General features: G+C 48.1%; 6 protein-coding genes across 6 annotated transcripts; 3 read left to right on the forward strand and 3 right to left on the reverse strand.

The window, feature by feature from the left end:
• Positions 1 to 62: 62 nt before the first annotated feature.
• F9C07_2286722 (amino acid transporter) lies at positions 63 to 2,775 on the forward strand. Its single transcript, XM_041294417.2, has 5 exons — positions 63 to 390; positions 475 to 557; positions 621 to 975; positions 1,026 to 1,254; positions 1,312 to 2,775. The coding sequence occupies exons 1-5, from the start codon at positions 326 to 328 to the stop codon at positions 2,095 to 2,097; spliced, it is 1,518 nt and encodes a 505-aa protein (XP_041148654.1). The 5' UTR covers positions 63 to 325; the 3' UTR covers positions 2,098 to 2,775.
• Positions 2,776 to 4,127, forward strand: F9C07_2286723 (N-methyl-D-aspartate receptor glutamate-binding subunit). Its single transcript, XM_041294416.2, has 3 exons — positions 2,776 to 3,033; positions 3,098 to 3,168; positions 3,253 to 4,127. The coding sequence occupies exons 1-3, from the start codon at positions 2,884 to 2,886 to the stop codon at positions 3,845 to 3,847; spliced, it is 816 nt and encodes a 271-aa protein (XP_041148653.1). The 5' UTR covers positions 2,776 to 2,883; the 3' UTR covers positions 3,848 to 4,127.
• A 474-nt stretch (positions 4,128 to 4,601) lies between these two features.
• Positions 4,602 to 5,705, reverse strand: F9C07_2074665 (uncharacterized protein; the record flags this gene model as incomplete). The annotated part of the gene is made up of 2 exons (XM_041287054.2): positions 4,602 to 5,618; positions 5,682 to 5,705. 2 exons carry the CDS (start codon positions 5,703 to 5,705, stop codon positions 4,602 to 4,604), a joined length of 1,041 nt encoding a protein of 346 aa, XP_041148652.2.
• Positions 5,706 to 7,656: 1,951 nt separating this feature from the next.
• F9C07_2236223 (putative small molecule transporter) lies at positions 7,657 to 10,957 on the reverse strand (the record flags this gene model as incomplete). Its single annotated transcript, XM_071509984.1, has 7 exons — positions 7,657 to 8,634; positions 8,684 to 8,773; positions 8,825 to 8,998; positions 9,049 to 9,192; positions 9,262 to 10,749; positions 10,830 to 10,884; positions 10,944 to 10,957. 7 exons carry the CDS (start codon positions 10,955 to 10,957, stop codon positions 7,657 to 7,659), a joined length of 2,943 nt encoding a protein of 980 aa, XP_071368014.1.
• Positions 10,958 to 11,927: 970 nt separating this feature from the next.
• On the reverse strand, positions 11,928 to 12,873 carry F9C07_2171872 (cipC-like antibiotic response protein). Its single transcript, XM_041294406.2, has 3 exons — positions 12,717 to 12,873; positions 12,425 to 12,553; positions 11,928 to 12,343 (listed from the first exon to the last, which is right to left on the reverse strand). Exons 1-3 carry the CDS (start codon positions 12,730 to 12,732, stop codon positions 12,054 to 12,056), a joined length of 435 nt encoding a protein of 144 aa, XP_041148650.1. The 5' UTR covers positions 12,733 to 12,873; the 3' UTR covers positions 11,928 to 12,053.
• A 3,043-nt stretch (positions 12,874 to 15,916) lies between these two features.
• On the forward strand, positions 15,917 to 16,506 carry F9C07_2236225 (uncharacterized protein; the record flags this gene model as incomplete). The annotated part of the gene is made up of 2 exons (XM_041294415.1): positions 15,917 to 16,440; positions 16,494 to 16,506. The coding sequence occupies 2 exons, from the start codon at positions 15,917 to 15,919 to the stop codon at positions 16,504 to 16,506; spliced, it is 537 nt and encodes a 178-aa protein (XP_041148649.1).
• Positions 16,507 to 16,797: the final 291 nt, after the last annotated feature.

Below are 16,797 nucleotides of genomic sequence, written 5' to 3' on the forward strand. Positions count from 1 at the left end.
GATCGGAAAGGGTCTAGTGCCCGTCGATTTATCGCCTTGTCGCAACTCCGCCCGTGGCTGGCAACATCCTCAATCCTGTCATCTTCCTTATCTTCTGGTATTACCCTTGTTTTTTTCCCCTTTCCCTTTTGTCCTCCTTCTCGCTCGTTTGCTTTTCCATTCTCTTTACCTCATCCACCTTCGCCTGGTTGCGTCGCTGGTACGAGTGGCTATTATGTTGGTCACACCGGTCGCAACTTGAGTTGGTTGATAACAGCTTTTTTTCCGACGTCGTGTGGCCACCTTCTTATCTATTGACTCGATCGCCCTACATACCCCCCACAAAATGTTGGATGATGAGGCTACTGTCGGGATTGGTCCCGCCGAGGGACTTCGAAACGCATCGCGAAGGTATCTTTAATATACCTTTCAAGCATTGATATCGCTTTTTAAATGGTCGCGTGTTGCTAACAGGGGTAATTGCCCATCCTGTAGGCGTGGAATAAGAGGAAAACGGGACCCGGGGTTTCACGGTCAAGCCAGCTGGATCAGCTGTGTGATCAACCTGGTTAATACGAGTGAGTAGACAGATAGGCGGTCAGTTTGAATCTCTATTTTCTAATACCGGTGTAATATGTTAGTTATCGGTGCCGGTGTTCTTGCTATGCCTCTGGCTATATCTCATATGGGAATCGTTTTGGGTGTCATCGTGATATTATGGTCTGGAACGACGGCGGGATTCGGTCTCTACCTTCAGTCACGATGTGCGCAGTATTTGGACCGGGGAACGGCGTCATTCTTCGCCTTATCCCAGCTTACCTACCCTAATGCCGCCGTGATCTTCGATGCGGCCATTGCGATTAAGTGTTTCGGAGTTGGAGTCAGCTACCTAATCATCATAGGAGACCTGATGCCGGGGGTTGTGCAAGGCTTTGTTGGTGGCACCCCGGACTATGACTTCTTGGTGGACCGGCATTTCTGGGTAACAGCTTTTATGTATGTTGTTTTGTGCTGGAAACTCAACTCGTGCTGACCACAGATATCAGGTTGGTTGTTATCCCACTCTCTTACCTTCGCCGGTTAGATTCCCTCAAGTACACCAGCATTGCTGCTTTGGTTTCCATGGCCTATTTGGTGGTTTTGGTTCTTTATCACTTCGTAATTGGTGATACAATGGCGGATCGTGGCCCAGTTCGTGTGATTCACTGGGCCGGTCCCGTTCCGATGCTTAGCAGTCTTCCTGTGATTGTCTTCGCATTCACATGCCATCAGAATGTATAGTTCTGTCCTGTTTTCCATCTGTTTGAGATCATGCTTCTAATCGCCGGACAGATGTTTTCGATATTGAACGAGATCGCAAACAACAGTCACTTCAGAACGACTGGGGTTGTATTTGCCAGTATTGGAAGTTCTGCTGCAACTTACATTCTTGTCGCTATTACTGGATATCTTTCGTTTGGAGACACGGTTGGAGGCAACATCGTGGGCATGTACCCCCCTGGGCTCTGGGCAACAATTGGACGCGCTGCCATCGTTATACTGGTCATGTTCTCGTACCCCCTTCAATGTCACCCGTGCCGCGCCTCGGTTGACGCAGTTTTGAAGTGGAAACCTAAGGCTTCAAACAGCAACGACAATTCTCCTCACCGCCATCCTCTGCTAGGTCCACGAGGGAACCGAACACCCGAGCCCATGAGTGATCTTCGCTTTTCAGTCATTACCACGACAATCTTAGTGCTAAGTTACGTTGTTGCTATGACCGTCTCTTCTCTTGAAGCGGTGCTTGCGTACGTCGGTAGCACCGGCAGTACCAGCATTAGTTTCATTCTCCCGGGATTGTTTTATTATAAGATCTCCTCGCCCGACTCACCTGCCCACCAACGACTAATGAAAGAAGATGACGAGGCGGCTGAAGGCATATTTTCCGATGATGGTGATGATAACGATGACCTGGACAATCAGGCGCAATCGCTTACCGAGAGTGGCATCCTTCGTCGTGGGACTCGCCATTGGCGAAAGGCCGTCCTACGGAAGCTGAGTCTGGCACTCGCAATATACGGAGTCGTGGTCATGATTGTTTGTCTCATCACTAACTCGCTCTTCATCGCCTCACATTAGAAACGATTAGATTGAGATATCACCCTATCGATGCCGCGGGGCATCTTTCTTCTGCTAGACAGGTAACTCTTCAGTTCCGTTGTTGCCAATTCTTTACTCTTCCCATACACTCATTGGTTTCCTATCTCCCTTTTCTCTTTCCTTTCTTTACCTCTTCCTTTTCTTTTCTCATTTGCGCCTCCGTTGGTTTAGAGAAACAGGTTTACTTTGGTCCACTCTTCAATCAATACTATACCATTGACGGGCGTTGGGGATATGTTTTGGTTGATCATTAGTATTTCGGCCTCATTTAGGATATGTGACATTCTTTCACTACACGCCTTTCTTTCTCTTCTAATCCTTTTTTGCTTCTATGTCTATATTATATATATAAAGATTTAGTATGATTTTCCAGTGTTACTATTTTACATCACTCTCTACATGTACATCGCTTGAGAGGAGTAGACTGGACTTTATGAACGACACTATGGTCTGCGACAGGGGATCTGTTCTGTGCGGAGAGTCGTTCTTGTAAATACGTGTAAGAATGAGGGTTTGTCTAATATATTGTTTTAGGGCGAAATCCAAATATTGGTGGAAGAAAGATACAAGCCGATGTATGTCTCCGCCTGAGGCAGTGGCCATGCATCATGTGACCCCCTCCGACGTCACGTTCTAGAAGCTCCCGTAGGCCGCCATTGATTGCTCATCTCACATCTCTCAATCTCATTGTAATACTTCTTCGCCATCGACGTGCATGCTGCACTTTTCCTAGAATAGTCAACTGCCAACGCATCTATTAGCACCATGGCTGCTAATACTAGATATGAGCCAGCTCCTCAGCGGGACTCGTTTGAGGAGCGCGGATACACTCAGCCCCCGCCATCTTATCAGGCAACGGCCGAATACTCACAAGCGCCTCGCAGTGAGGACGACAATGTTCCCGATGACTTCAAAGTACGTATCCGCTATTCCTCCCGACGACCAGCCACAGCTATGAAATGATGCTAACACAACCTAGTTCGGTGGAATGGTCGCAGAAGGAACGCTACCTATCCGGATGCAATTTGTCCGGAAGGTCTATGCCATCCTGTACGTCCCAGCCCTATCCCAACCATCCCTCACTCGATAAACAAGCGCATGATCGCAAGACTAACATGAGCTTCAAACACACAGAACTGCACAGCTCCTGTTGACCACCATCATGAGCTCGATCTCCTTCTTCAGCGACAGCTACCGCCTATGGATTCAGTCCAACTTCTGGCTGATGATCGTCTCAGTCTTCGGTGCCTTGGGTTTTATGCTCGTAACATACTGGAAGCGCAAGAGCTACCCGGCCAACCTTCTTTTCCTGACTGCTTTCACGGTTCTCGAGGCCTACTCCATCAGTGTCGTGACATCCTTTTATGACGCGCGCATCGTAGTGCAAGCCCTTATCCTGACGCTCGGCATGTTCGTCGCGCTCACGCTCTTCGCATGCCAGACGAAGTACGATTTCACGAACTGGATGCCATACCTGTTTGGTGCGCTCTGGTTCTTGATCCTGTTCGGCTTCGTCGCTGCGTTCCTTCCCAACAGCTCTACCGTTGAGCTTATCTACAGCGGATTGGCGGCGTTGATCTTCTCGGGCTATATCCTTGTTGACACGCAGCTAATCATGAGACACTACCATGTTGAGGAGGAGATTGCCGCGAGCATCTCGCTCTACTTGGATATTCTGAACCTGTTCCTGGCCATCCTCCGAATCTTAAACAACCAGCAGAACAATTAAACCTGTATCAAAGTCGGTTGCTCAAGAATGAAGTTGGCAGGGAAGACAAATTGTGTCGCAGTTGCAGCTTGTCTGATGAAGTGAATTAATGGTATCCAGCCGCGAAATTGGGCTTGTTTTTATATGTCTATTTTATTAATCACGCTAGGTCTTTTTGCACTTGACTTGGCCCTACTCTAGCGTTCTAGTTCTCTTTCTGTCCGCTGTTATATGTGATATACAGTATATTAAGTTGTGCTCTGGAGCTCTGAATTATTGGCAATTGACAATATCATCTGAAAGCTTGGCCTCCTAAAGGCATGAGTAGTGTAAGATTGACGACCCATGTAAAGAACACCAACACCGACATATACAAGAAAGAACGAAAGAAAGACCAAGAAAGATGTAAACAACTCAACCTCGCCGTGTCCTCTTCTCCCTCAGTCTTGCACCCATCGCGATGCCCCTGCAATTTTGCCTATCTAACCGGACTGCGACCTGCGAGTGTTCAGACCGTGTTAAAGTCACCATTGTAAAGGGCCAAAGCAAGATTTAATTCAATCTCTCTAGACCACAAATTATTTACCAAAAGCTTGGAAGAACACAATTGTCATAGAAAGCAAATTATAGGGATCTATATATCAGGCCATAGCCCATTACAAACATAACGCCCAGGTATATACATAAACCTCAAAATGTATTCATCTTGATCATAGAGCCAGACCCCGTTCTGACTTCAATTACACCCCCAACACAATTCCCCATATCCAGCCTCTCATGGCGGAGATGTAGCATGTCTCTTCGACAACAAGTGCCTCGCTTCAGGGGTCTGTTCATCTTTAACCGACAACGCATCAAGAGGATAAGTGATCCCATTCCCAACAGCCTCGACATCTTTACTAGGCCCTTGACCATTTGCATGTTCACTGGGCAGAACTCCATGCTTCGTCACATACCTCTCGAACCGATAGTATTCTCTCCCCTTCGCTATGAGTTCGACCACGGCGATACCAAGAAGAACCACCGCCGTCGTCTGTCCAAAGTCCCACTCGTTCTCGTGCTTCACCTCGCCCTCGAACTTGCCCTGGTTTGCCTGCCGCAGGGCAATCGCCATGTAAAGGTGCAGGGGGAAGTGAAGCGAGGCGAGGATCAGAATGAAACGTCTCCCGCGGACGCCGACGAACACGCTGGAGAGGATGACGACTATAAGCCAGCTGCCGGTGATAGAGACATAGATCTGGTCGGCGCCAGGGTGGGAGGCATGTGGGCTGGTTACGAGGCTGGAGAAGTAGCAGCGGCCGGGTTCGGTGTCGGGGGCCCATTCGTTGAGGCGGACGCAGAGGAGGATGAGAAGGGCTAAGTATAAGATGACGAAGAAGAAGGTGGCGCGGTAGCGACCGTTCCAGTAAGATATACGCCCGCCGATGTTTTTGGAGTGGGGATTTGTAGCGGAGGCGTCGATCTTTGCACGGACGAATCGCCAACAGACGAGGGCGGCTGTGTTGGACACGCCGACGAAGCTGACGATGTCGAAGACGAGGTGGAGGTGGTATAGATCCATGATTGAGGACAGGGAGAAGGTGGTGATTATGTAGGATATACCGAGTGTGGATTGAATGTCTGATCCGATCATGAGGATATTTGAAACGAAGTCTAGACGCTTGCGCTCGATCTCGCGCTTCATGGACCCTTCGGGATATGTGATGTCCATGTTACCGTGTTTTGTTAGGAAGAACACCCATGCTGACAGACATAAGGATAGGAGGGCTTGGCCGGCGAAACCCACAAGAACCTGTTCTTATCGTTAACATGGATTTTCCGTCGTAGTTAGTGTGTAAAGTGTAGGTATACAAACTCCATTGCCAACCAGAGTAGCCATTTCCTCACCCACCAACTCACACATTTCACCTCCTCCTCCTCCTCCTTCTCCTCCTCCTACTTCTGCTTCCCTTCTCCAAAAATCCATCATGGTCACGTCTATAAGGCGTAAAGTTACAATACCCGAGAAAGAACACTTCCTCAGAAGTGACCGCGGGGCACAACGCACCCACTTTATAATCCATCTCCGACTCAACCTACACCGCAGGAACAAACACCATCTTTACGCAAGTCATGGCCCGCGTTGATTCGTCGTGCATCTCAATTACCCAGATAAGTCTAGCCCCGTATACACATGCTATCTCAAGGCTTATTTTCCAGCCTTGTTCCGGCCCCCACGCTGATCACGGCCCCATCAGGCTGATATCTGGCGTTTCTGGGACATTCAGTCCCATAGCCAACGTAAACGATGTGGCCCGATTCCTCAACATCTTCTCAGCCCCATGCCGATCGCGGTCGTGCTCTAGTTTGTACACGGCCTGACCAATTAGAGAGGACCCGAGCGTGGATAAGGTTGGGTGAGGCAGTGACAGCTAATTTGGACAGTCAGACACGTACTCTGGATGTTACTAGCTATTGTGGACCAAATATCACTGACTATATTTGACTAGGGGGCTTTTGCGCCGTGACACCTGGGTTGGATGGGGAATGGGATTGGTTGGTGTTGACAAAGTCTGGGGGGTGGATGAAAGCTTGATGTTATGCCAAGTTGTACCTTCTATTCTATTTTTCGGTTGCAGACTCGATGCAGATGTTTGTGCGTGTGCAGTTGTCAGCGTAAATGTACTAGATTCGAATGTAGATTCAACCTCGCGTGAAAAGTTCTTGCTGTGTTACAATGGGTTCTAGTTGTATGGATTGGTCTATAGTGGTGGGTTTGTATGTATGATTGTTAGGGTTTGCCGGAGTTATTTATATATAGTGAGTACCATATCCACTTCCAGGATAGCCAACGTCAACAAGCGAAGTATCAAACTTGTATAGTATGTAGCCGAACGTAGCAAAAACAGTTTCTAGCGCAAAAAGTGCTCTTTTATTTTATGTTGCTCTCACAAATCCCCAAATTCTGGGTATAAAACATCCCTATAAAACATCCCCTTCCCCCAACAAATACTATGGATGAGCCCTTACCATATCCAATTCAACTACAATATACCATCAGTCTAAAACAATGCAGCCACATAACAAATAAATCCCCAAGTCAAACCCCGAAACCACCCATTACTAAGTGAAACCAAACCAGGAAGAGAAAGTTTACGTACATACCCCAACAACCAAGACAGCTAACACAAACTCTCGGCCCTTGCCGAAGCAAATAACCTATCCAAGTGATGATCATAGAGATCGACAGTGAATGACTGCCCATGAATCATTATATTACCCACATATTTGGCCTCGTAGGGATGGGCTTGAGATCGACGGTTGCATTCTCGGAGGGTTTTGGGTTTTCTGTGGGGGTTTCTTACTCCGTATGCAGGGGTTGGGGATTACGTGGATTGTTCTTTTCGGGGGTTTTATAGATAGCCATGAGCAGGAGATGGTGGGTGGTTTGGACTGGAGTATGCTTGGGGCATACCTATTGGGTTTTTGGTAAGTGGCTTGATGGATTAGGAAAGAGGTCTTGGGCTGTGGGGTTATAATTGTGTGGTGATTAATGTATTCAAAGTTTTGAAAGGACTGTGGTCTGGGGTTGTAGGGCGGACGGTTGAGTTTGAGGTACAGGAGCTATGTAGATCATGATAGAGATGCTCGATTGCCATGGTGATGGGGGTTCCTCCCCTTGTAGAATTACACAGAGAAGTGAACATTATAGTCAACCGTCAATCTATCCTATTAGACTATGTATTTCTATATGCCATCATAATTATGTTCATGAATAAGAAATATGCAACTTTTTGGCTGGTAAATCAAATATGCTCCCGCAAATGCTATCAAATAAGATGAAATATTCGTTAGTGTAAAAATCGATCGTTGTCTCCGTACGAGGCGTAGTCTTCGACAATGATATTATCTGAATAGGGTCTGGTGTCGGTCGGATCGTCGTCGTCGTCGCTACTGTCCTCAGGGGTGTCTGCGTTACCATGAGATGCAGATGCACCGCCCAGGTCCTCCGGTCGCTTTCTGCGCTGGAAGTCTTGTGCATGGGCGGAGGCCAGAATGGTTCCCACTCGAGATAAGCCGCGTGCCCGGAGGGATGTACCCGGTGTGGGCGGAGTTCCGTGTTCTATATCGGCCGCAGGAGGTTGAGGAGTGGGCTGCTGTGGTTCCTGGACCACCATTTCTTCGGTTGGTTGGTCGGTTTCTGTATGTGGCGAGGCCACCTCGTAGGGTAATGGCACGTCTCTTGACGCGCGGAAAAGCAGCACATTCGTGCAATGTTCGTTCTCCACTCGAAATATCGTCCATATACCTCTTCGCGAGATCTCCGAGAACGCGACTACAAAGCTGAGCACGGCGGAATGTTGGATGTCGTGAGCGAATATGGCGTAGAATATCCAGTTGAATCGCACAACGACATCGATAACCATGGCTGCATAATAGACCCAGGCCCTGTGGAAAGCCAGGACCTCGCGTAGAAGGGGGTGTTTCGCATATGGGTTCCCTAAACTCCAGTCCATGGCAAGGTCCCAAACGCAGCAATAAACAGCATTCAATAACGCGAACGTGATGAACGGTGCCTGGAACCGGGTAACCCTGTCGATGCGATACATACTCAGGGTGGCGTAATAGAGAACTCCAAAGATGTACTTTCCGAAATTCAGCAGATGCGGGAAAACGTTCCGTGTGTCAGCGTATCGACGTAGACACTGCAAAGCTCTCCATATAGACGGGAGGCAACTGAAGAATCCCAAGAGTCTGGAGTGAGAAGAATTGCACTGTGCGTGATCGGTCCAGTGCTTGGCATAAAGACAGAAAAATAGCTCGATATTCTAGATTCATCATTAGCTTCAAAGTGTCAGAGGATGATGTTACACTTACCCCCATAGCATAGGTCTGCGAGCAGTACATGTCGCCCAGAAAGAAATCCCGAAACTCGACAGGATACAGTCCTGCTAGTAATAGACGCCACTGCTGCTTGTCAGCATGGCCATTCCCGAATACAGCTGCATGTTCACTCACATTGGAATATGCCCACCATTTTCGACTGCGATGATACAGTACGCGGGCAGGGAGAAAAAGGACGATCACCGTTATCCCTATAAGCACGACTGGCCAATAAATATACATGGCATTAACCGATAAAAAGTTAAGCCACATGAAGAGACCCAACAGGAACATGAAAAGGCAAGGTAGCTGCTGAGGCGTTAGCTAGAAAGCGAGAATAGTATGTGGGTAGCCCGTACCTCAGTTAACTGACGCCAGTCTAACGCAGTTCTGGTATCGTATTCGAAAATGAAGACATAGTTGATTTTGCTCCTCGTCCATATGATACAATCCAAGCAAAATAGTAGGAAGTGAAAGACTATAAGGAAGAACCCGCCGTATATCTGTACAACTCAGTCCCGTCATGATCAATACAGCCAAATATGGCGAATAACAGAGGCATTTGAACTAACCTGGAGTAAATAGCTGGTGTGGATCGGTATAATGGGATCGGGGTGATGAAAATGCTGACTGGCGTATATCAGAGCTTGGATGCCGAACAGTATACCAGCCATGAGGAGAAGGCCCGCACGGAACGTGTTCGGAGAGTAGTCGCCCGATTTCCTCAGAGTTTTGCGTAATTTGGAGATGGCGATCTTGCGATTCCCGCGTTCAAAATAGCGAGCGTATAGATCCTCCGCCGCGGCCATCAAGTTCTCGGTGACCTCACTTTGTACAAACCACGCCTTGTTGACCTTATCCGACATGTACCTCAGAGGCGGACGGGAGTTAACGGCCTTGTCATACTTCTTATTGATCTTGCGAAAGGCAGTTCTATTGAGATACGCGTACGCTTTCAGTAGCTCCACGCCGCGGTAGAACTCCTGTAGCGCATGTTTAAGCTTCCGCTTGGCAGAACGATAGGGCACCTCATGATTTACTGCGTTTTCGGGTCGTCGCGAGAAGTCCCTGCGGCGGTTCACAACCTCTGCATCCTGTCCTTGGTTTGCTGCCGGGGTGGCCAATTCGGCCAATGCCTTGGAATTCTTCCCGATTCGACGTCCCACAAAGGCCTCCTTTAGCCGAGAACCGTTGAGTCCCCCAAAACCGGTCGGCTTGTGCGAGTGTCCGTGCTGCGTTCGACCCTTCTTATTGCTCAAGACTTCCTGGATCCGTTGGTCGCGCATAATATGAAGTTGTTCCTTAAGCACCTTTAAGCGTTCAGTAGCTTCCTCTTCCTTCATCTGATAGAACGACTCGATCTTGGCCAGTTCATCGTCCAAGAATGCGAAGAACTCGTCTTGCCGCCGTTGGAATTCCGACGACGGTTGATCATCCTGTTTCTCCTGCGACTCGGTGTATGTGAATACCCGCTTCAGGATCTGGGAGGCTCTCTTGCTGTTTGAGCCAGAAAATGTGTTTCTCTTGGAGTCCTTATCGGTGTTGGCGGACGGGCTCAGCTGGGAAATTTCCGGCACGGTCCTGGTACTGCCATTGCGCGCCATAACCGGCGAAGGGCTTCGGGGTTCATCTTGGCGGGTGATCTCGCTATTCGGATCAAAGTCCTGTACCTTCAAGTCGATCGCCGGGTCCGGTAATTCGAACGAGGCCACATCTGAAGAACCAGCATGCAGCGGTGGTGTCGCAAGGATGCTTCCATAGTTTCCTACCGTCGTTGAGAATCGGGAGCCAGGCACTCGCAGGGGCTGGCGCTCGCTTCGCCGACCGGGAGTTGAGCGCGATGTTCGGGAACCACTTCTGCCTGGCGATGTCGGGTTGTAAGTCGGGTCGGTGGCTGGATGCTTTCTGTCCGGTTGATGGAAAGAGGAGGGAGGGTCGGGACCACTGGCGGTTACCGTTGATGGATCGCCATGGTTGACGTGTCGGAGAGACGAATGGCTGGGACTTCGATTGGTCTTCTGGAGCGCCCGTGAAATGGCCTTAAGTTTCTTTTTGCCCGCCTACAACCCGAACGAGACGGTCAACTTGGGGGAACCAGCGAAAAAGAAAAGAGAAACAAACACACACAGTGGGATCAAACCTTGTAGTCGAGATATTTGGCGCGCCATTCTGGAACTAATTCCCGTTCCAGCTCTCTGTGGACTCCAATGTTAGCCGTTATGCATGTGAATTGGTCTGCAGCAGTGTAACCAACTTGGCGAATTTCATTCTGCGGAAGAGGGGAGATAAGAGGGCATGATAGTTGAGGCAAGTAGTGGTGAGAAAATGGTCGGAAGTCTCAATTCAGACGAGTGTGGGTTCGTGAATGGCCGTTATGTTGGGAGTTCCAGAGCTCTCAGGTCGCTCTTTATATCATCCTGAGGGAAGGGAAGACGTTGCACTCAGGAAAATTGATCTGTCTTAGACCAATTTTAAGTATAGCAATGGAGCTGTCAGTGAAAAAGAGACGAGTAGGAAAACCACCACCAAGGGAACAGATGGGTGGTTTCAAAATAAAAAAGAAAAAAAAAAAAAGGAAAGATGAAAGAATTTTCAACCATTCAGTGCTCGCCAAGGACAATCATGACTGATAGATCTTCCTGGTGATTGAAGTACCTAACTCTTTTGCCAACACCGTCGGGAGATCATTTTGGGCCAGGGCATCTAGGTTGATCTGGGCCAACAAATCATTGGTTTGATGCCGCCCTGATAGGCTGGAGATATGCACGTGCAGCAGTCTAAGAGACTTCATTTGTGGTTGGTTCTGGTGGGGGACCAATTCGACTCCCCTTACTGGCTCCCGAGTGCAGTTGGGCAGCTGAGTCAGTGACTTTCCACCTGTCGGAGAAATCGACCATGATTACTCAGACAAGGACCCCTGTCGATGGATGGATGTTGTCATCCTGATCGAATCGATTACAGCATCGCCTACCGGTCATTCACCAGGTACATGAGGAGTACCCGATCCTTTGTAGCAGACCCTAATGTTCCTGGAGTACCTGACATGTATCCTCCCACACTTACATCTCCACAGAAAGAGTGATATTCTAATGACTTTCCGAACTCTGCGGAATCCTACATAACTCTTGTACTTTGACTAAACCTGCCAAGGCGCGTTGGTATTTGCCAAGCGCGATTATTTGTTTGTATTTCAATCGCCCAAGGGACCTTTATATGCACTTGAGAGAATAACCTACAGAATGGAAAACTTGACAGGTTTCTTTCACAAATGTTTATTTATTCATTTCTATTTACATATGTCATCACCTGGAACTGACGAGGACCGTCTCCTGCGACATCTATGTTCACTCCGTCTGTGAAATATTTACCACCGGTCAACTTGGTCTCCCTGGCGGCCCTCGTGGTGTGGGTGCTCGTCAAAGCGATTGCGCTCGAAAGACGGGTGAGGTTTGTGCTCATTAGGGTTAAAGTGAGGAGCATTTTGTCCGCGCTCGTAGTGCTCTTCGTACAAGCGCTGGGCGTTCTCCTCGGCCTGCTTCTTAGCTTTATGCTCGTCGATCGCATTCAAGCCCTTGGTCTCAACCAATCTCGTGACACCAGCAGCGGCCAATCCAGCAATTACCTGCTTGGCAGTGCTGTGAGAGACTTCTTTGCCTATTGTGGTTCCAGAAGCGTTAACAGGCGCTGTCACATGGAGCGGGAGGGAAAAGTCAACGACAGCCAGTGTTCACATACCTTCCTTGCGCTGGTGGTCTTCCCAAGCCTTCATACCGGTGAAAGCAGCGGCACCGGCAATGAGATCGTGAGAGAGGTGACCCTCGTGCTGCCCCTCCTGCACCTGTTGGTGAGCGTTCTCAGCGTCGCCTATAAAGAGAATCCTGTTAGCCATCGAAAGTCATGTGGAAAGCAACTACCCCGCTATTATGGGAAGCCCGTGTTACGACAAACAGGGGAAGCCTTGATAGCTCGCACGAGGAACAACCCGGATGAATTTGACAAAAGTCTGAAGGGGAAAAGAATGACTTACCCCAGCCGAAAGGCATTGTGAATGATTTATGCGGTATGTAAAGAAAATAAAAGGGGAGAAGATGGATATGGATGAGAGGAACAGGATATTTTGCAGAGAATGATGAGAAGAATAGTCTGAGCAGCAGTGGGTGCGATACGTCTTAATATACCCCGACACCCCCACCAAGCTGGCGTACTCTTCAGCTTATCGCTACCCCTCCATCTGCCTACGTTGCTCTCTGCCCCACCTATCTCATCTCATGAGGATCGGATTTCGGACCTGGGCGAGAAGGGAGGCAACCCATGCGATGGGTGGTGGACCAATCGAACAGATCACACCCAGTGATCAGACGCAGAGACTGCCACGTTACCAAAAGCATAACAGCGGGTGCGGCATAGGAGGCGATCACTGATAGGAGTGCTTCGATGCGCGAAGATGCACATCAGCCACCGCCAAGCCACCGAGACGAGGAGACGCTGGCGCTTAGCTTCCTCCGGTACCAGACTATGGTTTTGTTGAATCCAACCACGGTATGGGTTTGATGGACATGATCCAGTTGTCGGGGCTCTTGGCAGAGGAGAGGGGCGTGGCTTGAAACGTAACAAAGATTGGAGTGGATCAAGGTCCTCATTCCTCGTAGCACCGAGCGCGTTATGCTCGTTCAATAGAATCCTGCCTTAGGCATCGGAGATTGAAGGACGGCTACATAGTACACAGTAGATGGATGATAGAAGATACTGTTATCGTTGGAAGAGCGTCAGGGCGAAACCATTCGTCTTCTCATGAGCGGGACACCGTAGTGAGTCTAGGGACATACGTGTCTCCAGAGATCCATAGGCTATGCAGCGCCGATCGAATGGATCCACTTGGCACTGACTGGGTCGTGCCCCCTCAGCCTTACTCCTGGGCGCGTAAACTAAAAATACGGTCATCAGCCACGGGAGCCACAAATTCCGAAGCCGGTCGACCCCCGCTAAGCTTCTCTTGTCCAAGGCTTGACGGCGCCCTACGCCATAGGCCAGGAGATCGTGTCGGCAGTTCAAACAACAGTGGGAAAGATATATATCCCCGGAAAAGAATTCCATAATGCCTTGAAAAAACCACAAAGCAATCGAAGAGGTCAATCCTGGGTTACACCCCTGCATTAGGAATGGAACAGCTTGTTTCATTTCCTCAGCCAGCAAATGTTAGCTTCCCTCCTTTTTTGGCTCATGAAGTGGAGAGTATCAGAAGACGCCCATTTGTTTGGGGCGAGTGTACTCCGTAATAATTTCCCCACTTTAGAACATCAGGAGAGGATAAAGTAAGTAACTCGGAGTAACAGAAATACCTTAGAGCCGAGGACCACCGAATGGCCTCCGACGTCGCTGGTAGTGGCGGTGAATGGACGGCAGGCAACCACCCGTACTTCGTACGGAGTACTAAAAGGAACAATCTGTGGCTGTGGCTGAGGCTGAAGTGGGGACAACGGCGGTAGCCTGAGGTACTATCGATTTACTAACGGAATACCAGACTACGTATGCTTTCAGCAAGGGGGGACGGACCTGTGAATATTGTTCTTTCAGACATGGTTCTCAATACGGACGTCATTTCATACCTATCAAACAGCATTTCTATCCTTCCCTATTACGTTGAGGTTGTCAACATGAGTCTTTCCACTGTTATTTATGGCAGTGCAGATTAAAATGCTGCATTTACGCGTAGTCAAGACTTCTTGTCATATCATCCTTATTACCTACTTAGCGACAAATCAAAGTACTACTAATTGCGATCTGAGAACAAGAGAAGATTTCCAACTTTCCTCATCAAGCAAAAATTAGAAAGTATGATTCAAATTCCAGCTCTTAGTCAACCTGCATTCTATCATATGCAAATGAACGGCTGCATCGGGCGGTCATCTTCCGCCCACTTAGGTGCCTCAGGCCAGAAAACTGGTGGCAACAGCTCTGCAGGGTGTCTGGTGGGTTCCCACTCTAGTGTTCGATATATCATGGTCACTTGGTAGCATTGCCATATGGGAAGCCATGGCGTATACAGACAGTAAACCCACTTAATAGTACTATGAATGCAGTGACATTTACATTGTTCTGAGAAGAATACTTACTAGCAAACCAGACCTCATTAACAAAGCTCTCGGGGGTGAAGTGATCCACATTTGGGAGGATCCCCGGAGCCACGTTTTCAAGTACTAAACATCAGGTCTCTCCTCGGATAGCATGCCCTTTAACGTCTTCTACTACAATTGTTTGACCAGGTCACAGTGAAGCTTCCACGTGAGCGGAATCCAGTTAAGCTTAGCGTCCAGTTGAACCATCACATTAATCGAAACCTTGCTGATGTTTCTATATAGAGACATTCCTGAAGAATCTGACTTCTTGCAAGGCAGGCCCTGTCATTGTCTTTCTTCCGGCTGTGACGGATCAAACTAATTCCACTTCGGCTTAGGTGTCGATTCTAGGCGTCAAATATGAAGTCCCCGCCAGCTTCTCTAAAAGCTTCCGCGATAGTGTATACTACAGTAAATCCCCGATGTAAGCGACTCCAATCTACAGGTGTCGAAGTTCAATCTCCATACAAATTCCCTCGAATCCTCAAAATGGGGAGATTTCTTAGAGGTAGCGATCCCATACCATCTGGACGACATCCATGTATGTGGATCAACATAATGACTAGTACAGTTTAATGTTTTACCTATTGAATGATCTACTGAATAATTGATATCTTTATTCAGATTCTGGACCTCATGGTTTGGCTAAAGATAGTAATGATTCTCGGTGAACTGGTTTAGGTGATACGTCTAGTGATCGGATTGGTCCAACAAGACAACCTTCTTTTAGCCCAGGGTCCGATCCTTTTCTTCAGCTCGTATACCCGAAGAGGCAATGTTCTTCAGAACTGATAGACTAGGGTAGGCTAACAAGACCGAACTATCGATCTCCCTACCAATCACTACCTATATTATATTATATAGTATCCCCAAGCAGTGATAGTGAAATACTAAAATCAATAGTCAGAAGATATTCCTTCAGCCGAATTGAGAACTTCAATATCCAGCAACGGAGTTGGTAGTGTTGGTCAGGCCTATAGAGCTCGATCGAGAACTTTATATAAACTGACCAGTGACCAGTGACTCTCAGTATAATCCGTATATTACTCACCTAACCTTTCTTTATTTCCCCAACCATTTATCTATACGCATCCGATAAACTGTCATCAACATGCGATGGACATTCTCCTTTACTTCTCTTTTTATCCTCTGGATTTTCTTATTCACCAATGCGCTGGCACAGGATAAGCTCTGCATGGATAACATGGGCCCAATCGGTGAAGTAGCGAGCAAGCAACTAGGCCCTGTATTCGACAAACTGGTCTGCAGCAAGGGTATAAAGCCTAGCAAGGCAGACTGGAAATGGCTCGAGCCAAAGCTACAGCCAATCATCAACAATATCAAAAAATGTCCCCAGAAACCAGCCTTGCCCAACTACAAACCCAAGGTCGAAAAGCTTGCAGACGCGATTGTGGCGAAATGCACAAAGCCCAACCACAACTACTGCAAGGATGAGGATCTTAAAGCGATCAAATCTTGCGCCGTTGCGGAGGCTCTTGGATGGGGTATGATGAATATGGATATGCTGAAATATGCCGACAAGAAGAATTGTGAAAAGCTTGTTCCCTGCTTGATGAACCCGAAGACTTGGGCGCCTGGCAAGACGATTATAGCCGAATATGCTAAGCATAAAGGGTTAGTTGTTGAAGTGGTATCCGGGTGGTTTCTTTACTAATGCGATATCATAGGGCACATGCTTGAACTGTTGCAGAGCAAAGCCTTAGCACAGTTCTACTTTGCTTGGCGAGTGACTATGGGTTTTAAGTGTTTACTTGATGGGCTATGTCTGAGACTCACTCCAAGAGTCACTGTATTACATGCATTCTATAAAACAACTTCCATATTATCCTTAATCAGACCTTGGTCATCAGGAAATGCTATACTCTTTGGCTAGCTTTAGTAGAATTGGTAGTATGGTCAGGTCCGTGATAACGTCTATTGCTTGGGACGACGCTGTTTGTATATCTCGATAGATTCCAAATTTGTTACAAT

The sequence above is a fragment of the Aspergillus flavus genome, chromosome 6 (genome assembly GCF_009017415.1).
Source record: "Aspergillus flavus chromosome 6, complete sequence".
Lineage (NCBI taxonomy): Eukaryota > Fungi > Ascomycota > Eurotiomycetes > Eurotiales > Aspergillaceae > Aspergillus > Aspergillus flavus.